The sequence below is a fragment of the Aquarana catesbeiana genome, linkage group LG01 (genome assembly GCF_042186555.1).
Source record: "Aquarana catesbeiana isolate 2022-GZ linkage group LG01, ASM4218655v1, whole genome shotgun sequence".
NCBI lineage: Eukaryota > Metazoa > Chordata > Amphibia > Anura > Ranidae > Aquarana > Aquarana catesbeiana.
In genome coordinates, this window is record NC_133324.1 from 473,728,645 (window position 1) to 473,753,526 (window position 24,882).

Genomic DNA, 24,882 nt, shown 5'->3' on the forward strand with positions numbered 1-24,882 from the left:
TTCCGCCAAATGGTTGCTTTCCATCAAGCAGGGGCAGCCACGCGCTGATCTAGATTTGGCCAATTGCTGCTGAACCAATCAAATTTCAATTAGTGTATGGGCAGCTTTAGCAAAATAGGGTATTCGGGACCAAAGTAGCAGAAAATGTAGCTCTTTTCATGTGAAAGTTTACAAAATTGAGGATGTAATCATAAAGGAGTCAACAGTACAATATTCAGAAAAATCTATTTTATTATATCTTTTTATACAAATAAAACAAAATTTAACAAACAAATTTTGAAAAAGCAGGTAATAACTAGAAAATAAAAGAAAACAAAGTCTGTGCACGCACAAGTATATAAACATTTGCTTTTTGGTATGTTCAATATATAAACATTTGCTGTAATGAATGTTATGTGTAATATTAATATATACACTGTGTATATATTTCTAAAAAGTCAAGTGCTAATGGTTTGTTCTTGTAAAGCTTACATTGTAAACAATGGCAGATTTGAAATTTCAAGTATTACATCTGAGCATGTATTTATTGGATTTTTGTTGAATTAGATTTTTTTTTGTTGTTAAACTTTGATGTAGAAACTAAATTTTATTGTTATTCCATAGAGATGAATTTTACAAAATACACGGTAGATTAAGAATAATTTAAATATTATATTCTACAAGAAAATAATTAACTTGATATAAAGACAACATATCATGCTTCATTATAAACTGTCTTTTTTTTTATAGTTAAACTTGCTTTAACCCTAAAGTGGGGCTTCACATCATACAGTGATATGCTTGGAAAAAAAAAAAGTACAATGTATTAGAAGGGTTAAATGGCAGTTTGTGGGACAGCCATTGAGAAGTGCAGGGCCCGTTACTGAGCTCTAATCAATAAGGGTTAGGCTGAACTTACTGCATCGCTAGGAATGCAACTCAAAAATTCAGCCTACTATGCTATATACAGTGCAAAGGAAGGCAAGGTGTAAAGCAATGCTTTTCATTTTATCTGAATATAAAAGCTTGCGATATACAAAATAATTCCTTTTTGCTGCTATGTGCTCCATGCATAGTGATTTTGAGCCTATAACGTGCATGATGAATTCCAAAGGATTTTCTTTTTCTTTTTTTTTTTTTTTTTAAATGGATACATTAAAATTGATTTACTTTCCTCTTAAGATTTTATGCCCCTAAATAAGCTGGAAATGCTTTGGATATAAGCGTATCCAATAAGGCAAGATATAAGGGCAGTCATCTTTTGCTGCTAATCGGAATTTCTCCTTCACTAGTCTGACTACAGTAAAATATAATCTTGTTGCTATGAGTTACTGCAGTCCTGCAGTATACTTCTTTTAAAGTTTCTCTTGAATAAGCCCCCATTAATTTAATGGATCCCATAAAAAAAGTTAATGAATAAACTTACTACCATTTTTTTCTTACCTACATTTTTGGCTTTTTTAATAAGAAGGTTTGATTGGGTCACTTTGTCAATGAATGCATTAAAAGAGTTGATTATAGCTTGCTAAATTGTAATATTTAATTGGCCAATCCTGATCTGTAGTTTTAGACAAACTGCATGTTTAACAAAGGATAGACGGCACGCTTTATTAAAATCAGTGATTTCACATATAGAACACAGTTTTCTTGCACCAACCCACTAGTTAGGTTGAAAAAAGACACAAGTCCATGTAGTTCAACCAATAATAATACACATTTGTGAAATCAAAGCTTAATCCAGAAATGGACTCAACCATAATAGGGCAGTGTAGGCTGAACTGAACTGACATTAACCTCCTAAAATTCAGTGCATAAAAGGCTCTGTATTGTAAATAAGAAAAACGGTAAAATGTATCTAAACCCAAAACATTATAAATTGCATGGAGATGTGGTTGGCTGCATTAGTTTTCACTTTTCAGGCTACCGGCATTTTCAGCTAGTGCAGAAAATATCTGCTGATCTTAGCAGAAATGCGGTGTCCTTGTCACTCCCTGTGAGAATAAAAGACGACAAAGTACCTTATCATTATGTGTAAACTACTAGTCTACCAAGTCTACCATGTAATGGAGATGAACAAAAGCAGACATGTTTAAAGTCCAGCCTGAGTGACATCCATGGCTCTTTCCATTGATACAACAGAGAAAAAAAAAACATAGCCACAAAATGATGGGGAGTGTGTTATTCACATGAATACCAGGTATAAATACAGAGAAAAAAGTTGGAAAAAAGAAAATTAAGGACTGGTGATATATACATTTTTGTTTTTGGGGTTGAGAGCTTTAAGGCAGAATAGGGCCCTAGGCAAGGTAGCAGCATTGGTCCCATGTATTCCTGTAACTGACACAAATACAAATTGCAATAGGTACAGTATATGGATGCCCTCCCATTCACATGGTCTGTGATGGTCCACCCTAATAGACACCAACTGCATACAAATACATCATCCCTTGTAATGTGACAGGCAGGTACACAGCTCTGACCAATCATATCATCCCCCTGGTTTCCTGCAGGAGTATGAAGGTTGTAAGCTGGACCCCTGGACATCCACCAGGTTCTAGGTTCCAGCAGAGTTTTCCTTGGGGGATCATCTGGCTTTGATTGTGAATGCCAATTGGACCTGTTTGTTTACCAATGACTAACCAATAGAGTTACCCTTAAGCCTCATTCACACAGACACTTTCAGGCATGCAATAAAGAATGGCTGTATGCTGTGTGCAGGTACTGTATACACTACTGTTCATAAACTCACATGCCTTTTGGCATTCCAGGATGAATGCCCGTGTACAAGTTTATGGAAGCACAGCGTGTTTCTTCGTACAGCTACTCATTACTGTGGGCAACTGTACACTGCAGCTGGTTCTCCTGGCTGCAGAAATATGCCTACAATATACATTGGATGCCTGAAAGTGTCCGTGTGATATATTTTACACAAAACAGTTGCAGGATTTTTCAGTTTAAGGTTTTAATTACCAAGCTTTTAATCCAGCTCTAATATTTTAATTCTAGCACGTAAAATGTAATGTATTAAAGACAGGCTATGTACCAATAGAAGTTGCCATTACTGGCCTCTATCCATCAATACTGGCTGTCTGTGGCTTCAATATAAATTTTTGGGTCACTAACCCAAAATAAGCATGTAGAAGGTTGGGGTGAACAAAGATCTTGATCTGCATGAGAACCAGACATTTCAGAAGGTAATGACATTAAGGGCAGACTACATATCATCTCAGTATAGGATATCTTTAACTTCTGTTTAAGTTTGTATCTTTGTTACATGTTTCTTTAAAGGACAATCTTAAGAGCCCATTCACACAGGGGCAACACGACTTGCAGGTCGCCTCAGCGAGGCGACCTGAAAACGACTTCCGCGGCGACTTGCAAAACGACTTCTGTATAGAAGTCTATGCAAGTCGCCCCAAGTCGCCCCCAAAGTCGTACAGGAACCTTTTTCTAAGTCGGAGCGACTTGCGTCGCTCCAATTAGAACGGTTCCATTGTACAGAACGGGAGGCGACTTGTCAGGCGACTAGGTCGCCTGACAAGTCATCCCTGTGTGAATGGGCTCTAAGGCTCCATTCACACTTGTGCAACTTGTCATGCGACTTTGGACATCAGCCTATTTCTTTCAATGGCAGCTGTTTAAGTCGCAGCAACGTTGAAACGGTGCCTGCACTACTTTGATGTGACTTTGATCCAGAGAGTGTAAAGTCAGATCAAAGTCGCAATGTATATCATGCGATTTTGGCGTTGCGCTAGTGTGAATGGAGCCTTATTTTCACAGCGCGTCTAGCCACACGCAATCTTTGCAACTAAAATGTCCTCCACTTAATGTACATGTGTTCCACAGCCCACATTTATTTCTATGGATGAGCTGTACTCTTCTGGACAGCTGGAGGCTCACGCATGTATGGTTTATCCTTAGGAACCAATTGGGGCCTGGCCAACACGGTTTCTTTGTAAAGTGCCGCTGCAGGAATGCACAGTGAAGATCGATGGAACAGGTAAGAAGTTAAGTATATTAGCAGGTTACCTGCACTGAGAGGGTGAGGCGTTTACTTAAAGTCTCCCAAAAGTAAAGCTGTCATTTAATATAGAGCTAAATCCAATCAGAAAAACTCAACTAATACATGTTAATCTAATGTAAAAAGTTGTTCTCAGTATTTTTAAATCTGCAACTTACTAAAAGCATAGCTGGTGATATTGCCATGTAGGTCCTTGATTAGGCACTTTCTGTTATGGGAGGACGATTGTCTAACAAATGTGCTCCTTCATTTTCACCAGGTCATAGCTCCCTGGTGGATATTACAAGCAGCCGTGCATTGGGCAAGCATGACCCACTTTTGTCTGTGCCAGTCCATAGCAAATATATGAAGCCAACAGAGAGTGACTGAAAGAGGCTGCAGAAGATCAGCAGTACTGACATGAAACATAGGATGACATTTAAATGAGAACATTCAAAGTAAAAATACCATTACTATTGTTGATAATACACAGTGTTTTAGCAAACTAAATGTCCTTCAGTTAGTGTTTAGATCTACTTTAACCAGTTCCAGACCGCCCTATAGCAGATTTACTGCTATAGGGCGGCCCTCCTGTTCAGGAGATATATATATATATATATATATATATATATATATATACCCACATATACATGATTCTGTACTTTCGCCTACAGGCGGCATGCGCGTGTGATCAAAGCAGAAGCTGATCATCTGTAATACACACAGAATGGAGATCTGCCTATGTAAACAAGGCAGATCTCCATTCTGACGATGGGGGGGAATTTTGTGTCACTGCAAAACAGGGGATAAAATCCATCTCTTCCCTTAGAAAAAGCAGCACACATAGTACAGTAAAAGTAAGTACAGTAAAACACTGGCTAGGCACACAGTGAACGCCTTTGATCGCTATAGATGTTTAACCCCTTCCCAGGCCAGTGTCCTTAGTACAGTGACAGTGTATAGTTTTTAGCACTGATCACTGTATTAGTGTCACTAGTTCCCTGCAAAGTGTCAGTTAGTGTCTGATTGTCTGCCACATATATCACAGTCCAGCTATAAGTCGTTGATCGCCACCATTACTAGTATAAAAAAAATTCCATAAACATTTACCAAAAACATGTAGCAGGATACATATTGGCCTAAATTTATAAAAAGAATTAGATTTTTTTTTCTTTTTTTATTGGATATATTTTATAGCAGAATTGAAAAAATATTGTTGTTGTGGTAAAAAAAAAAAAAAAATCGCAGTGGTGATCAAATACCATCAAAAGAAAGCTCTATTTGTGGGGAAAAAATACAAATTTTATTTGTGTACAGCTTTGCATGACTGCGCACTTGTCAGTTAAAATAACATTGCTTGTATTGCAAAAAATGGTCTAGTCATGAAGGGGGGTAAATCTTCTGGAGGTCAAGTGGTCAAGCTATACCAATTTTTGATTTTTATATGTTAAAGCGTAACTCCACTTTTGTTGAGAAATACAAACATTCCCTTCTGGGTAAGCTATGTACATTGCAAGGATTTTATCAAACTGTTGCAGATTCCTACCTTTTGTTATTCTGAAAAAATTCCCGTTTGTTCCTGTGCTCAATGAGTCTAAAGGGAGTGGTTTCAGAATAATTAACCAGCTGCTACAGCTGTAGAGCTATAATGAGGAAAGTGGCGGGGTCTGCATCCCTTTAAACTTGATTTTTCTATTGGGAGTATCTTACCAAAAATGACATTTTTGTTGCAGGGGATGCCAGAAATCTGACTTGTATTTTGTGCAGACATCTGGGAAAATCAGTGAGCCAATCAAACAAGCAGGAAATTAGTTTTCTGTGTATAGAACACCTCCAGGTACCATATTACATAAAATTACAGCGGCTGCAGATTGACAAGGAAAAGTCATTTTTAATAAAATTCAATTACAATATGATATGCGTCGCAATTGCATACGCTATATTATTCTTTTTTAAATGCTATTTTTTCCCCCCACGAAAGTGGAGTTACCCTTTAAATATTATGATCATGCTGTTTTTGGAACCGCAAGATTGGATTGCCATCACAGATTATTTATTGACACTACATATTTCATTACAGGAAGATAAAAATAAATAACACAGATATTGTTTTTTTTTCTATTATTTTGCATAGATCAAATGGTGTTTATAATGTCAATTAAAAATATAAGCAAAAGAACTATTTTTCTTTAAGAAATACAAATTATATACATATTTTTGTCATTATCTATGGAAATATTCAACTAAAATAAATGCTATCAATTATGAAGTACCATTTTTGTCATACCAATTTATTATTACTTTAAATATTATCCAGGCCAATGGAAGTCTAAATTGGCTTGCTTGGTCTATTTTGCCTCCAAGCCTAACGAAACAAAAAAACTAAAAATTCTATATTTTGTTTTCTGTAAAAAAAAAAAATTCATATTCAAACATATTTCAACTTCCATGTTGTCATGGCGAAAAAGCCAGGCTATGTTTTTCAAAAGTTTTTAACATACTTTTTGTATTTTCAAACTTTAAAATAGTAACCCACAAAATCTATGAATTTTCTTATAATGTTTTGCGAAAATAAAACACACACATACACATACACACAAGAATGCATTCTTAGCTGTAATAAACATTCACAATGCTTCTATTTTATAACTTTGTGATTTCAGTGGGTGCTAAAAAAAAAAATTGGATATAGAGGTCTCTGTTATGCAAGTGACAGGTCCAGTTTAACAGCACTTTCTGTACATGCCTTAGTGAGTATCTTAGTGTAATATATTTTCTAAATATTCTTCAACTGATTCAATCGTAGATCTAGAGGCTAAAGTAGTGAATACATTTCAATCACCACCATGCAGGTAACTGTTGCTTTGCAAAAAATAGAATGATGTAGTATGTTTAAATCATAGACCCCTTTCACACTGGGGCGCTTTGCAGGCACTACAGCGCTAAAAATAGTGTCTGCAAAGTGCTCTGAAAGAGCTGCCGCTGTCTCTCCAATGTAAAAGCCCAGAGGGCTTTCACACTGGAGCGGTGTGCTGGCAGGGCGCTAAAAAAAAGTCCTGCTAGCAGCATCTATACACCGCTCCTCCACCGCTCCTACCCATTGAAATCAATGGGCAGCGCGGCTATGCCTTTCTCGGCCGCTAGCGGGGGGTAAAAGCGCCCCGCTAGTGGCCGAATAACACAGCGAAATTGACGGCTTTACCGCCGAAGCACCCGCCGCCCCAGTGTGAAAGGGGCCTCATAGTCTGAAGGATATGTATGCAGGTTGATGCTTACAAATATACTGTATTTCAGTCACCATATATTTAGCTATGTATAGGATCAGGCTATGTGTGCTGGTTGCTGCTTTCCTTTAATCCATTTGCTAGCTTCAGCAGTACCCTCCATGAAGGGTATAATCTACAAATCCGCCTACATCTTCTGATTTGGAAAGAGTTTACTGCTTTAAGGACCTGCATTTTATGAGATGGCTAGCTTAATGCCCGGATGTTTTCTGTTTTCTATCACCTCCAGCAACAGACCCAAAATATATGGAACATAATGGCTTATTCCAAATCGTGCATACAAAAACAGAAAATGATTAAATAGCTTTTCATTCTGTCTAGTTCTGAGTTTTATCTTTTGTCTAGAAATGACACTAATATTTAAAGGATAAGTTCACTTTTTGGAACATGTTACATGTTCCACCCATTTTTGTAACATGTTCCTAATGCTGTAGCCGCTGCCCGATCCGCACCCCTTCCTGTGACAGCAGGACAGGGAGAAGTTCTCCGTAGCAGCTGTCAATTTTTTAAATCAGTGTGGCCGTGTGGGGCTTCTCTTCTCTTCTCTGCGCGTCATTCACACAGCTGTGTGTAACTGAACTACAAGCCCCGACATCCTTTGAGGCTTTTGGCTTGTAGTTCTCAATGAACTACCATGGCGCTGTGGAGCACTGTGGTAGTTCATTGATTCTTCCTGTCAGTGTATCCGCTTGCCCATATCGGATGTACGACACACAGATATACTGACAGATCTGCAGAAGACCTGCATGTCCCCATTGATCTGCTGTTTGCTGGTGCAATGCTTTACAGGCTCAAAAAAAAAAAAAAAAAAATATATATATTTTTTCAAAGCACATTTTTTTTACCTGCAAAAGCATTTATTATGAGCATTTATTATTTTTAAAGTGAACTTATCCTTTAAGTCAGGGATATGCAATTAGCGGACCTTCAGCTGTTGCAGAACTACAAGTCCCATGAGGCATAGCAAGACTCTGACAGCCACAAGCATGACACCCAGAGGCAGAGACATGATGGGACTTGTAGTTTTGCAACAGCTGGAGGTCCGCTAATTGCATATCCCTGCTTTAAGTGGAATTCAAACCCTTAGATCATTGGGTCTCTAACTAAAGACCTGTTTTTTAAAAGTTTTAAATAAGGGGAAGTCAAATAAAACAATGTCTGATTTCTTAAAGTGAGCCCCATCTCGATCCAGCGATGTGCACAAAGAACCTCGGCTGTCCGGGACTCTCTCTCCTCATTGGCTGAGAAAGCAGCAAGTGCCATTGGCTCCCTCTGCTATCAACGTCAATCAAAGTTAGCGAGCCTATGAGGAGAGAGAGGGGGCGGGGCAGAGCCACGGCTCTGTGTCTGAATGGACACACAGAGCAGCATCTTGGCTCAGATGCCCCCATAGCAAGCTGCTTGCTGTGGGGGCATTCGGCAGGAGGGAGGGGCCAGGAGTGCCAGAGAGGGACCTGAGAAGAGGAGGAACGGGGCTGTTCTATGCAAAACCACTGCACGGAGCAGGTAAGTTTAACATGTTTGTTACTTAAAAAAAAAAAAAAAAAAACAAGACTTTAGTATCACTTTAACTTTCATTTTTTTAATGCCCCTAAATGCATACTAGTACATTATGAGATTTACCTTTTAAATGGAGCCCTCCAGCACTGAGCTGTCACCAACCTATGGTAGTTCCTTCTTCGCCCAGTCTTCCTTTCCGGGTTCACACTCTCCGGCCACTCAATGTGGCCTCAATGGAGAGCGTACTGTTTTTTCGAAAGTGGCGTCATCAGTGGTAGCTGATGTAAATATCTACTAAATAGAGCATATTTAGTAGATATTCACAGTATCTACATGTAAGACTTATTATAAGTTTACCTATAGGTACAAGTTGAAAGCAGTTTACAATTTCACTTTCTTGCCTAATTTCCCTTATGTTTCTGCTTAGTTCTCTTCCTCTTCTGGACTTGTAAAGGCTGTATATTGCACCACTGAAAAAAATGTGAAGTTGACCTGGTTGATTTCAATCTAATCATGTGAACACTAATTGGTATTCACTCCACTTTGCCAGTTCTAGTTTCACTCCAGTAGCCATTCAGATTAATGTTTTAAGAAAAGCATGGTAACAATTCATTTTGATTGACAGTGTAATGTACCGTTACAGGGGAAAGCAATGCACCTGCACTGAAACACACCACAACTCACTTGCTGTGCACTGCGCTAAGGGTCAGGTACGATTTTTGTTGCATTGTGGTGTGTTGGCAGCACATTCAAATCTAATTAGCTGCCTTACTGCAATGCACATTAACATATATCAGAATCCATGTTAACACACGTTTGGTAACACCCAGCAACAAATTGCTGAGGTTTGAAGGTGGCCTCACACTCTAGCAAATTACTCTATGTATACAGTGCAATTTTCGGATAAATAAAATAATATATTTTACACAAATATATATCAGTGACTCAGAGAATAAAAAAAAAAAAGAAGAAAAGTACTGTTTGGTATGATGCAGGAAGCCTTTTACCAAAAGGTCCAACCTCCCTGTACTTACTGTAAAGTCATAAGAATAGATTTCCAATTAACATTTTTGAACCACAGAAGGCAAATGAAGAGTTTTTGTCAATACCTAGCAGTTTTCAGCCTCAGCGAGCTATCACTAAATGATTACTCTGTTTTCTCTACTGGATTGTCAAAGGCAGGCTTGGCATTCACCTGTGCACTGACATTTTATTTCCCACTTATTTTTTTTTTTAATGGGCTAAGCAGTCCACTAGAATTGACAAGGATTGAAATTAACAATATTAATTATAATAAAAATACTGGTAACAAATAATGATAAATATTCTGTGCACATGTAGCATTACTAAGTTTGTTAGTGATTTTTCTTTCCTTTGCACATAAAAATAAAAAGTAATGGTTTTCTGGAGGCATTTTTGAAAGTTACATTCTATTGCCTGTGAGTGGAGTAGAGTCAGTAGGGGGCTGCGCTGTTGCGGACGTTTTTGATTTCCAATTCGAGCTGTCGAATCTGAATATCTCTTTGGCTCACTTGTTCACGTAATCTACGGATTTCGTCCTGCTGTTTGTAGAACATTTGCAATAACTGCACAGTAAAAGAAAATAACACAGTTAAGAAGATGGGGCACAATATTGGTACTGAATAAAACATTAGATACAATGAGGCTGCCATCTTAAACTTTTTATACACAGACAAAGAGCACAAGGCTAGACTACTAATAGGCAAATCTGTATCAAGGAACAATGGGCATGGGTCAGGGGCTCTGCAGCATGCAGGCTTCAGGACAAAGGGGCAAATTAAAAGAAAGTCTGGCCTGAGTGCAGTAAGGTCAGCCATAGATGGTGCAAAAATCGTTTGATTCCCCCATCAACACAGACAGATAGTGTTGACAGGGGAATCCCTCCCATTGATCCAATGTGTTCTCCCTCCCGCCGGGAGGGAGAACACAGTGATTACTGCTAGCGGCGATAACAGCCCCTAGCAATAATCACATGTAAAGTCCGGCAGGCTGGTTGTACAAAAGTTGATCAATTAACTTGGGTACATTCAACCTGCCCATACATGGTTTTGAATCTCAGCCGGTTCCTGCTGAACTGGCTGACATTTGTCTATGGCCAGCTTAACTGAAGATTCCGGAGTATTTCCTGCTGCTAAAATGTAACTGCACCAAACAAAAGCAATATTACAATATGGTGAAAAGCCGCAGATATCCTCCTCAGAGTTACTGTGAAAATGCCAGCGTTGGAAGAACAGGAGAGTCATATCTTCCAGCCAGTGACAGATGAAAAAAAGCAATGCCAAGGAGGACCCTAAATTGACCATGATGCTGAAAGAAAATTGCCCAGTGTGAGGCTTGGCAATCATGCTGGTGGGGGTCCAATAGGGGTAGGTGCACTAAACACATCATTTATTATACTCACTTCAGATAAAATACATATTACGCTGAAACAATGCAGGCTGGATATTTGCTACCATCTTATATTTGTGTTAAGAGGTATCTCAGCATTTAAATAGAAATTACACAGACAAATAAACCATATATCACATTCTCTAAGCACTTCCCATAGTACCTACAGCCATACTGGTGAAATAAGCCATACCTCATTTTCTGTCCTAGGTGGAGGACATTCAAACATGTCCAACCCATTAGAGATAAAGGAGTTCCTAGCTTCTAGTTTTCTTTCTGTGCCCCTCTTCTTTGCTCTGTCTTCCCTGATAATCTCTGTCTTGTATTCTATTTCCCAGAGTGTCTTTGTGGGAGCCTTTTCTTCGTATGTTTTCTTTGGCTCTTTAGCAGGCAATCTGGGCTCCTCACTGGGTACAGCTGTCTGAGACATTTTCACGCCAGGCTTTAACGACATCAGAATAGGACCTAAACGAAAAATGACAGCATTGAACTGAATTCAATTTACGAAAAAGGATTCTCTGTTTTAGATGTAACTAGCAGTCAGCACAATAAGTCAAGTAAAAGCTCTGTGTGCCTAATAAGTTATTGAGTGGCTTATAAAATAGTGTGCTTAAAGTTGAACTTTACCCATAATAGTTCATTAAAAATTAATGTTCTTTAACAAAAAACATAACATTTCACCTGAATAATTATGCTACCAAAATTAGTGTGTGCTGTAAATTGCCTCCAGAATTGCTCTGGTTTCTTCTTGCTGGAGGCTGCCATCTTGCTGAAGCCCATAGCAGTCACTTCCTTACTGGTAATTCTCCCCCTTGGTCTCAAACTACCGTATTTATTGGCGTATAACACGCACTTTTTTCCCCTTAAAATCAGGGGAAAATCGTGGGTGCGTGTTATACGCCGATCCCCGCTAATTGTGACCTATCGGCAGCCATCGCCGCCAACATTCACATAGCGTGTAGTTTTAAATATGGCGCCGCGGAGTTCAGAGGGACTCGGCAGAACAAGCTCCGCCGAAATCACAGTGACTGGGCGGAGCCGAGATACACATAGTCGAGTGTTCTCGGCTCTTTCCGGCGCCACGCCCAGTCCCGCCATTGGACCTGTGTTATGTCCATCATAGGGCGGGACTGGGCGGGACTGTGAGCAGCGCCGGAAAGAGCCGAGTACACTCGACTATGTGTATCTTGGCGGCGTTCGTTCAGCTCCGCCGAGTCCCTCCGAACTCCGCGGCGCCATATTTAAAACTACATGCTATGTGTATGTCGGCGGCGATCTGTCCAAGCATGGACACTGGGGGCAAGGCTGCACTGACCACTGGGGCAAAGCTGCACTGACAAAGCTGCACTGACATGGCTGCACTGGGGCAAAGCTGCACTGACAAGACTGCACTGGGGCAAAGCTGCACTGACAAGGCTGCAATGGACACTGGGGCAAGGCTGCACTGACACTGAAAAGGCTGCAATGACACTAACAAGGCTGCAGATGGACACGATAAGGCTGCATTGATGGGTATTTTAATGTAAGTTTTTTTTCCCTAAACTTCCCTCCTAAAAGTTTTTTTTCCTTAAAATTCTCTCCTAAACTTGGGGTGCGTGTTATATGCCGGCGCGTGTTATACGCAATAAATACGGTATATATCACTTTCTGTCATTAAAATATACATACGACAATGTACAATTCCAGCCTTGATTGTATGTCTTGGCTTAGCTAGAGAGGAAGGCTGACAAGAGCTTCACAGTGCTGAAAGCGGTATTAAACCCAACAATGTAATACATTACAGCTTACCAATCGTTCGATGTGGTGGCTGCATCAAGTTTTATTTTTTTGAGACTTTTTTTCTCCCCTCTGTTTTCACCTGGTGATCTGGCCAGTAACACACCTTCTGTATGAAGAGTGCCCCCACTCTGGATGAAGGAGAACACAGGCACCTTTGGACAGCAGCACTGTCAGTTTCAAGGGTGGGGAGTGTTTAAGTTGGCTATACATTAGTCTTTTTTTTCCTTCAGCCAGTGGGTTGAAGAAAAAAAAAAAAAAACCTAATTCCCCCATCCACACATTTGCGATGGATGGGAAAACTCCCGCTGTGCTCTGGCGACAGAGTCTTTCCCATCATCAGGATACACTGAACAGTGCTGCCCGCTATAGCTGGGTGCACTGATCGTCCAGGGAAAATCCCAACAGGCTGGTAGTACAGAAGTTGATTGGCGGGTCAACTTCTGTACAACCACCTTGTTCATAAATGTATTGAAATTCAGATGGTGCCTGTAGAACGGGCCAAATATCAATCCATGTATGGTCACCCTTAGATGGCTTAGCAGATTTAGATACACTAACAAATGGAAGCCAAACTCCAGCTCACACTACACCTACCCAACAGTTTTTTTTGGATAAAGGTTTTACATGAATAAATAAAAACTGATCATTGTAAGCACTGCTGTCAGTTTGCCTCAACACTCTAAACTGCTAGATTTGCAGGAGAGCTTATTCTGTTAAAAACAACAGACTTACTGGCTAAATCAGGTTAAACTGTAGGAATGAAAGCCTAAAAAAGAAAGCTATTGTAACTATCACATCTAAGAATTGGTAAGCTGCAACATAATAAAGGTTTGCTTTTGGGTTTAAGACGTTATCTCTGTAAGGTTAATGCCTAGTACATACAGTCATGGCCAAAAATATGGGCACCACTGCATTTCTGTCAGATCATGCACCACTTTGCCCAAAAAATTGTTCTGTTACAAATGTTTAGGCATTGTCATGTTTATTTCCTATGTATTGGTATGACACAAAAAAGTGGAGAAACAAAAAGCTAAATCTGACCCATTCCACACAGAACTGCAAAAATGAACTGGACAAAATTATTGGCACTCTCAATTTAATATTTGGTAGCATACCCCTTGGAAAAATAACTCAAATTGATCGCTTCCTGTAATCATCAATACATTTCTTACACCTCTCTACTGGAATTTTGGACAGCTCTGTGTTCCCTCTGCAAAGTCTGTCATTCCTGTTGCTTCCATCCCCCTTCAGCAACAGTAGATCTTAAAGCTTTCAGCCGATCAGCCTCTAATGGCTCTGATGTTAGGCACAGTGCCAAGAATAGAGAGCAACTGAACATGTGCAGAGCAGGGTGAGGCAGTGCATTACTGGATTTTAAACAGTATAGGCACCCATTTTTTTATGTTTACATAGCTATACCTGGAAAAGGGGCCAACCTGAAGTGATCTATTAGGACTTCATTTTCTGACTAAAATTCCACTTTAAAGCCTCGTACACACGATCGGACTTCAAACAAACTTTTCCGTGGATTTCTGTCCAAAGGGCGTTGGCCATGAACTTGGTATGCATACACACGGCAGGACTTTTTCAGCCAACTTTCACCAAATCACATGGTTTTTCAGATCATTACCGCCACCCTTTGGACAAATTCTGTATTGTTGCCTGATCTTTTGCATTGGTTCTGAGCATGCGTGTTTGTACTTTGGACTAAAGTCTGATGTATTTGTGTACACACGATCGGACTAGCTGACGTAGGACTTTTGTTGCAGGAAAATTTGTCCGATGAAAACTGAAAAAGTTTGTCCGATGGAGCGTACACACGGTCGGATGTTGCCTTAAAACAGGTAATTTGCATGTTTGTTTTTAAAAAGTCTGATCGTGTGTATGGGCCTTTACAAGTACAAAAACCGTAACTCATGGCAATCAATAAGATTTCAGTGAACTGGTTGCTAAGCCTAGCAAACTTATATTGCTCTTTTCCTTTTTATAAGCATGGATTACATGAAAAGATAGTTAATTTTAGAAAATTTAAAAAAACGATAACACTGGTTCTAAAATGGTCACAAGAGGCCAGTGTTGAGTGGTAATAAAATGTCCTATGTCCAAATTAAAAATAGAAGTTTAATAGCAGGAGAAGAAACACATTACTGATCGCCTCCCTATCTGCACTTCAGCCCCGGAAGGATTTGGTCCCTTCCTAACCAGAGCACTTTTTGCGATTTGGCACGGCGTCGCTTTAACTGACAACTGCGCGGTCGTGCGACGTGGCTCCCAAACAAAACTGACGTCCTTTTTTCCCCACAAAAAGAGCTTTCTTTTGGTGGTATTTTATCACCTCTGCGGTTTTTATTTTTTGCGCTATAAACAAAAAAAAGCAACAATTTTGAAAAAAAAGCAATATTTTTTACTTTTTGCTATAATAAATATCCCCCAAAAATGTATAAAAAAACCTTTTTCCTCACTTTAGGCCAATACGTATTCTTCTACATATTTTTGGTAAAAAAAAAAATCTCAATAAGTGTTTATTGATTGGTTTGCGCAAAAGTTATAGCGTCTACAAAATAGGGGATAGTTTTATGGCATTTTTATTAATATTTTTTTTTTTTTACTAAGGCGATCAGTGATTTTTATCGTGACTGTGACATTATGGCGGACACTTCGGACACTTTTGGCGCTATTTTGGGACCATTCACATTTATACAGTGATCAGTGCGATTAAAAATGCACTGATTACTGTGTAAATGTGACTGGCAGTGAAGGGGTTAACACTAGGGGCTCTGCAGGGGTTAAGTGTGTCCTAGGGAGTGATTCTAACTGTGGGGGGGATATGTGTGACACGACACTGATTACACTGAGGGCACTGAGGACACTGATCCCGATTACAAGGAGCTGTGATCAGTGTGCTGTCACTAGGCAGAATGGGGAAATGCTTGTTTACATCAGCATTTCCCTGTTCTTCCTCTCCGTGAGATGATCGCGGGTGTCCCCGCAGACATCGAATCCGCGGGACCCGCGGTCAGACTCACGGAGCTCACGGTGCACACGCCTGCAATCTGGACTTTGCGAGATCACGTACAGCTACGTGATTTTGCGCAGCGGAGCCAACCTGCCACAGTATGACTGCGGCAGCTGGTCCGCAAGCGGTTAAATTATAAAACCACAAGTAATTTCATTGTACAAAGGTCATGATGTGAGAAACAAAGGTTTGTTACTACACTGTTGGGACTTTACTCAGACATCCAGGCTTGCAGACTCTTTAGGTTGCATTTTTTATGGTCTCTTATACAGGTGTTGCCTAGACCAAGCAGATTCATAGTTTGCTTTTATAAATTGAAAGAATAAGGATAAAACCCTGGCTGGTTGCTATAGGCAAAAATACTATTATTCCTCTATTACAGTTTTCCCTATCAGCACTGTTATTTAACCTTTAGAAACGCTCACAATGGTGTCTTTATTCTCTCTCTAGAGCAATTTTCTCCTTTTACTTTTGCTTGATATATGAGCAAAGCAAACAGATTATGTATATACAACTCAAGGAGAATTATAAAAGGTGATGTATAATGAGTCTGTGATTGAACTCTGTCATTGACCTTTGTGCTTACAGCACTTTCTCCATTCACAATACAATGGCTAGAACGGTTTTAGAATAGACTGTGCTTGTTAAACATACACCTATCTTGTAATACTATACGGAGAATAAAATCAGGAAAGAGCAGCAAATAGCAGGGCATTTTTTACTAATAATTTTAATGTAACATTGTATAGAAGCAATATATTTCCTTCCCTGCTGTCAGTGGAAACAAATGCTGCAATATAGAATATATGTAAGCATTTGCATCCATTTAGCCAAGCTTAAAAAGAAAAAACTCCACTTTTGTTAAAAAAAAAAAAAAATATAGCATATACCACTGCCATACTTCTATAATTACCATGTTATTCTGCAGCTGATAATTTTCTAAAATTGGCAAAAAATTAAATGCAATGCAATATGGCAACCTGGAGGAGTTCTGTACACCCCTACAGACACTGCAGCTCTCCTCATTAGAACACTGAGATTTGCACAGGTGATTATGAACGCAGACTCTCCCATTCAGGTATCAATCTGGAATAGACATGGTGAAACAAACAGCGATTTTGTTTTTAGAAGGCAAGAATCTGCAACACATTATATAAAAATTCTTGCAATGTACACAGATTACTCAGAGGGCATTGTTTTTTTTTTCCAACAAAAGTGAAGTTAGATTTTAACAGTGTGAGTTTCCTAAACAATAAAAAAAAAGCCGATCTCCAGGCACAAACATTTTCATGTAAAAATAGCCACAAACAATGTAAGTCAATTTTGTGTGCACCAAGCCCAGATAGCAATTGCATCATTGTGCTGTACATAGCCTGTGCAGGAAGCAGAGCAGTGGGAGGGACCCAGCAGACTCCATCCACTACAGTCTGCCTGCAGACAACTAGAGGAGGGGGCAGATACAAGACCAATCACCCTGTACAAACAGAGAGAGCAGAACTGATTGGTATTTATTACAGGAAGCTTAGTAGTTGTTTCCACAGATGTGGAATACAAAATTCAAGTAGGAGTACACGTGGCTCATGCATTTACAATATTTGTTGCATGGAATTCAGCTTTAACATGCAACCCTTTATTTGCTGGTCCTATATGCAGCCAGTGCAGGAGAAAGGAGCCTACACCTTTAGTATTCCTCAAAATTAAAGCTGAAGATTTGATATGCTTTTTTTTTATAGCATAGGTACATTGGTCCAGCTTAGGCCACTGTAAATAAGCATATCTCATACCTGACCGAGACCTTTGTGAGCTGCAAGTCACTGTACTACACTGATAGCCATAGTGTTCCGTGTCTAGTGCCAAGCATCTGCCCTTCTGAATTATAACAGGCAGTCACTCACTCAGCACTGCCACCAGAGAAAACCTTGATTTTTTTCAATGAGGCATTCTCCAATTGGACAAGAAGAGGGCAGGGTTTCTCCACCTTGTCCAATCAAAGATTGCCTTGTATTCACTGAAAAAATACAAGTTTTTCTCTATATGGTGGCAGTGCTGGAGTGAGCAAGCCCTGTGGTCAAAATGCAGAAGGGCAGCTGCTTGGCACAGTACACGGGAGACTCCCACTATCACTGTAGTAGCAGCGACTACTACAGTGAATTAAAGCTTTGCGGGGATATTTTCATTGGTCCAAGCTGGACCAATGTAATTTAGCTATAAAAAAAATCATACCCATCCAAATTTAGTGCAACAAAATCGATTCCAATCACAAATCCAGTTTATAAAATGGACTATCATGGATTTTCATAGAAATGCTACAGGTTGTAATAATGTTGATTCTTTCAAAAATCCTGTAAAGCCCGCATGTTCCTGTACAGCGTTATCTCATGCAGTCCTAACAGGCCACCTCTGAGATCTACAGGACACCTTCTGGAGGAGTGGGAGGTGTTCTGTAGTGCTTAAAGGCTTCCTGCCCTAAGGTGACAACTGTGCTCCCCCATAGATACAGTACACTTAGTAAGCATGGTCATCCAATGAAAAAAAAAGTGTTACTGGCAGGATTACCAAGGGAAAATTCCTGGGGGAAAAAAAAATTAACGTGTCACCACATCTAAGACCTGGTGAGGTGCAATATAGTTCTTTTTTTTTTGCTGTGCTTAGATACACTAACTTTTACAAAACAATTGAAAGAGCCAATTTAGGACTTGTGAATAATTACTAAAGTAGGCCATACATGGTGCGATTTTCTTTCTCGCAAGCACGGGTTGCAGGAAGGAAAATCGTTTGACTCAACAGAGTCAGTGTTGATGGGGGAATCCCTCCTGCTGAGCTGTTATGTTCTACTTATGAGGAGGGCACGGGGAGCCATCCCTGCTGGGAGAACACAGCGATTATTAATAATGGCTATAGCTGCTGTCAATAATTTCATGCCAAAAATCCGACATCCTGGTACAATCAGCCAGCCCATCGATGGTTCAAATCTCAGCTGGTCCTTACTGAACTGGCCAAGATTCCAACCATCTATGGCCAGCTTAAAGTGTTTGTTACTTTAAAGATTAAATCGCTGCCAGCCCCCCTGTTTTATCTAGGCATACCACACTGTATAAGTGTGTTTTTTTTTTTAAAACAAGGCCTGTAAATACTTTTTTTCAGCTATATTCAGGCTGGTCAGGTGACTACCGGCCACTCTGCTACTCCAATCCAGGGCTACAGTGAAAGGGACCAAGATCGCCCTCTGATGTCAGCCAGGAGGGTCATGTGACCGCCTTGCTGGCTGCTCAGCCTCTCCTTCTGTAGTCCTGGATCGGAGTAGCAGGGCGGCCTATTTAGAGACTTTGTTTTTAAAAACCCTTAAACAGTGTGGTATGCCAGGATAAAACAGAGAGGCTGGCAGTACAAAATAGGGGATATTTTTATGGCATTTTTATTAATAATTTTTCTTTTACTAGTAATGGCAGCGATCAGTTATTTTTATCATGACTGCGACATTATGGCGGACACATTGGACACTTTTGGTGCTATTTTGGGACCATTCACATTTATAAAGCAATCAGTGCGATTAAAAATGCATTGATTACTGTGTAAATGTGACTGGCAGTGAAGGGGTTAACCAGGAGGGGGCGCTGCAGGGGTTAAGTGTGTCCAAGGGATGTGCTCTAACTATGGGGGGGGGGGTGGGCTATGTGTGACAATACTGATCACCGCACACCTAGTGATCAGTGTCACTAGGCAGAACGGGGAAATGCTTGTTTACAAGCATTTCCCCGTTTTTCCTCTCCATGAGACGATCGCGGGTATCCCTGCAGACATCGAATACGCAGGACCCGCGGTCAGGCGTACGTGCGCCTGCTATCCGAACCTCGCGAGATGACGTACAATAACGTGATTTCGCGCAGCGCAGCCAACCTGCCACAGTAAAACTGCGGCGGCTGGTCCGCAAGCGGTTAACCTGCTATAGGGGAACAGGATCTTTTTTTTTTTTTTTTTTTAGGGTTACAAACACTTTATGGGTGCAGAGTTACGGTTGTGCAAGAACCTTCAAGTACTGTGAAGAAAAGATGAAGTCCTAAAACCGTTTGTATAATTTTTCACACATCTCTATAAACCCCACTCTCAATCCTCCTCAGAAGAACCTTAGTACATACTTAACCCAAGTATCAGTTCCCACAATATGCCCTCAACAAAGGGAACTATAAGGGAAACCACACACAGAGGACATTGAAAGGTCCATTATGTAATCCGGGCTATAATCACAAGGACTTGACAAACACCCTAATAAGTGGTATCAAACTTATGCAGTACTGTTAAGAGGAAAAAGGAAGTACACTTCTACAAAGGCGAAATAGGATTTGGAACTTTGAGAAGGAGATCAGATGAAAAGTGCATGTCCAATAAAGGGCATAAAGATGAAAAGGGTACAAGACCCCTTCAATTCTGATATAAGGAAACAGAATGTACTCCTCTCATTTTATTACAAACAAAAAAAATGTAGACCTATAGATCTTTTCCTCCCTACAAACAGCCATTCCAGTTTGTTGCCAACTTGATAATGCACTGAAAATTAAAAATGTAATAGATTAAATTATGAAGGCAAAATGCAAATCTCTCTTCACTGGATCATCACAGTTCACAACAAGTCTTATGCCGTGTACACACGGTCGGACTTTTCAGCTACAAAAGTGCGACAGCCCGTCCGACAGACTTTCGACGGACTTTTGGCGGACTTTCAACAGACTTTCTAACGACCGGACTTACCTACATACGATCACACCAAAGTCCGACGGATTTGTACGTGATGAGGTACACCGGACTAAAATAAGGAAGTTGATAGCCAGTAGCCAATAGCTGCCCTAGCGTGGGTTTTTGTCTGTCGGACTAGCATACAGACGAGCGGATTTCTGGGTCCGGCGGAGTTACAACGTAAAGATTGGAAGCATGTTCCAAATCTAAAGTCTGTCAGATTTGCGACTGAAAAAGTTCGCTGAAGGTCCGGTGAAGCCCACACACATGATCGGATTGTCCGCCGGATTTGGTCCGTCGGCGTCCATCGGACAAGTCCGGTCGAAAAGTCCGACCGTGTGTATGCGGCATTACCTGTGCAAAAAATAATTGAAGTCAAATAAACACTGGAGCCCACTAAATAATAATTTGTGCAGCTGAACACCATTTTAAATCAACAATAATAAATTTAGCAATGAGGTCTTTCACTGGAAATCTTTCAGACATGATTTATTTAATTATTAAAGATGATTGCTCTTTAAAGTAGATCCTGCCACCAAGTTTCCTTCCATCTCCTGATACTTTGTATAATTGGACTAACATCTGGGTTTTAAAGCTCAGACCAGTTTCACACGTTTGCTTAGTTTTTTATTCTCTCTGATAAATGCTCAGATGAGTAACCTTTTCTCACAGACACTTATAAAGGCTACAGCAAGAAAAAAAAATGAAATCAAGTAAGCGCTGAGATAACAGCATGGGCAAGTCCTTTAAAGATATCCCAGTCTGACCTCTATTAATTCCACTCAGCCATTCATGTGCAGTGAGGGCTGGCTGTGTTCCAGCTGTCATTGGGTAAATGTCCTCCTGGTACGATTCTGACTACAAGACACAAAGGAAAAGAGCTCTGAAATGAAAGCATTGGTAGGTTTTTATAAAGCAATTGATATGGTCATAGTACCTAATTGTGAACATATATGCACTTAAAGTACATTACAGCAGGGAAAATAATCAGTATTGTACAAATAAATTCAATCTAATATTATTTTAATTAAAAATAATCATAATACATATTAAACTGTATATAAAAAATGTTCATACACATGTTCAGTATGATACAAGATGAAAATCTTACTTACATCAGTAGCATTGTATGAACTGCAGAGAAGTTCCCACCACGCCCTTCATTACCCAGCCATACGTCACGTCATCAACAGTTCCCAAACGGGTCCCTCTGTAGAACAGTTGGGTAACTGTGTGCAGGTTTTGTTTACCACTTCAATCCTATAGATTTTTCCCCACTTAAGTGCCACAGTATTTTTTTTTTCCATTTTAGAGACAAGCAATTTCTGTATAACTTTAAACTATTCTAATCTATTATACTTTTGTTTTGTTGTGGAAGACAAGTGATCCAAGAGTCTGATAAAGGCAAGCAAAGGGCTGCATCTGGCCACCGGGCCAAAGTTTGGAGAACCCCCGATTTAGATCATGAGTGTAGGGCTGGAGTGCAGCTATTCAATAGACTAGTAAAATTGCAGAAGCATTTTAATACAGCACCTGGAACTCAAGCAGTTACATTTTTACACTGTTCCTCATAGCGCAATGCCAATGTATTGTTCACAGTATGTTTTGTCATTGTTTGTCAGATGTGTATTTTTCATACATGTGGCAACTTTTTTTCCCCTTGTGTTTCAAAAGATGGGGGGGGGGGGTTAGAAGCCATACAGTTTTCAATGAAAACAGCATTTAAAGTGATATTAAAGTCTCTGGGTTTTTTTGTTTAAAAATAACAGACATGTTATACTTACCTGCTCTGTGCAGTGGCGTTGCACAGAGAAGCCCCGTTTCTCCCTGGCCCCTCCCCTCCTGCCGAGTGCCCCCACAGCAAGCAGTTTGCTATGGGGGCAACCGAGCCAAGCCACTGCTCTGCGTGTTCATTCAGACACGGAACCCACGGAGCTCACAGACTTGCTGTCTTAGCCAATGGGGGGGGGGGGGGAGTCTTGGACAGCCGAGACTCTCGTGCAACATCGTTGGATCAACATAGCTGGACCCAGGTAAGTATTAGGGGGGCTGCTGCACACTGTAGGTTTTTTTTATATGAATGCAAAGAATACATTAACATTTACCCTCTTAATGACCAGGCTATTTTTTGCCATACGGGACTGCGTTATTTCAACTGACAATTGCGCGGACGTGCGACGTTGTACCCAAAACAAAATTGATGTCCTTTTTCCCCCACAAATAGAGCTTTCTTTTGGTGGTTTTTGATCGCCTCTGTGTTTTTTATTTTTTGTGCTATAAACAAAAAAGAGTAACAATTTTGAAAAAAAAAAAAAACTATATTTTTCCCATTCTGCTAGAAAACATATCCAATAAAAATTATGTAAAAAAATCTAAATTTCTTCAATCGATTTAGGCCAATTTGTATTCTGCTACATATTTTTGGTAAAAAAAATCCCAATTAGCATATATTGATTGTTTTGCGCAAAGGTTATTGCGTCTACAAACTATTGGATAGATTTAGGGACTTTTTAATTTTTCAAAATTTTTTTCTAGTAATAATGGCGATCAGTGATTTTTAGCAGGACTGCAACATTGTGGCAGACAAATTGGACACTAAGTGACACTTTTGGGGACAAGTGACACCAATACAGTGATCAGTGCTAAAAAAAAAAAAAAAATGCACTGACACTGTATGTATGACACTAGCAGGGAAGGGGTTAACATCAGGGGCAATCAAAGGGTTAAATGTGTTTCCTATGTGTGCTTCCTAAGGCTCGGTTCACACAGGGACGACTTGTCAGGCGACCTAGTCGCCTGACAAGTCGCCTCCCGTTCTGTGCTATGGAACCGTTCTAAGGGGAGCGACGCAAGGTTCCTGTACGACTTTGGGGGCGACTTGGGGCGACTTGCATAGACTTCTATACAGAAGTCGTTTTGCAAGTCGCCCGGGCAGTCGTGTGCAGGTCGCCTCGGTGAGGCGACCTGCAAGTTGTGCCGCCTCTGGTGTGAACCGAGGCTTACTGTGTGGGGGATGCTGACACTAAATGAAGAGAGAGATTGGTGTTCCTGATTGGTAGGAATCACAGATCTCTCTCTCTTCCTCTGTGATAGAACGACAGTCTGCCTTGTTTACATTCCCCCTAAAGATCGCAGGTGGCCGGCGGACCAGGAGGTGTGAACAATGTACAGGTACGTTCTTTTTTTTTTGTGGTGGGTGGTCTGGAAGTAGTTAAGCAACAATTTGTGACAAATTATAGAAAAAAATATATATATACCTGAACTCCATCCAACTAGACAAATGCACTTGCAGATGAAGAGAACTAAAGTACTTCTAATGCAGAAACTTTGAGCCAGTTTAGGTCTATCTTTTCAGATTCTCAATCACCGCTCCTGTCAACTGCCTATTGCACACACTGGGGGAATTTTACGAAAACTGGAGCACACAGAATCTGGTGCAGTTGTGCATAGTAATCAATCAGCTTCTAGGTTTTATTGTCAAAGCTTAAAGAAAAAGTTCACTAATGTGCAATTTAATTTTTTTTTTTTGTAGGGCCTGGAAAGCATTGCACCAGTGATTAGCAGATCGCCTTCAGGAGGGGAGAAGGAGTGAGGCGGCCCCGCCCGCTGCAGCTGTCATGCAAGAGAGGAGAAAGACGGCGGGTCATGTGATCATTGATCTGCACTCTATTAACAAGGTTTATAGCTGCGTTTTCTATAAAGCACAGTCACAGGGGGACATTAGATTCATTAACCAAGAGGATAATGTAAATTGTACCCTAATTTGAGCAGAAGAAGGGGAGGGGGCGGACACGGAGCTCACAGACAGGGAAGAGAGGACAGAGAGCAGGGCCGTGGATAACAGAAGCATGTAAACTGACCAGTGTCAGGGCTCAGCAGCCATGATACACCGTGGTCAGTTTACAGGGGGAGGGCAAAAACTGGCATGATCAGCCAGGTTTTTTAGGTGTTACAGGGGGCCAAATGACACAGCACAAGTACTGTGCTGTATAACATGCTTTAAAGGAACAGGGTCTTTTTTTTAATTTTTTTAGGTTAACAAACGCTTTAATCTGTTATTGGTCATAATGTTCTGGATAAGGATGAGCTCCGGCGTGTTCGAATGCTGCACGTGCCGAGCCCACCAGGAACGCGGCACTGCACAGCACTAATCACAAGCAGTGAGACATTTCCTGATGTGCCGC

The 24,882-nt window shown here is 40.4% G+C and overlaps 1 protein-coding gene across 2 annotated transcripts in view; it reads right to left on the reverse strand.

Moving 5' to 3' along the window:
• Nucleotides 1–213: 213 nt before the first annotated feature.
• CORO2A (coronin 2A) overlaps nt 214–24,882 on the reverse strand; it is a 215,368-nt gene continuing 190,699 nt past the window's right edge. For both annotated transcript variants that reach the window (XM_073591256.1, XM_073591254.1), the window contains exons 10-12: nt 21,466–21,556; nt 11,366–11,637; nt 214–10,349 (exon numbers count right to left, since the gene is read on the reverse strand). In XM_073591256.1, coding sequence (XP_073447357.1) covers nt 10,218–10,349; nt 11,366–11,637; nt 21,466–21,556 — 495 coding nt within the window. In that variant the 3' untranslated portion in view covers nt 214–10,217. The remainder of the gene's footprint in view (nt 10,350–11,365; nt 11,638–21,465; nt 21,557–24,882) is intronic.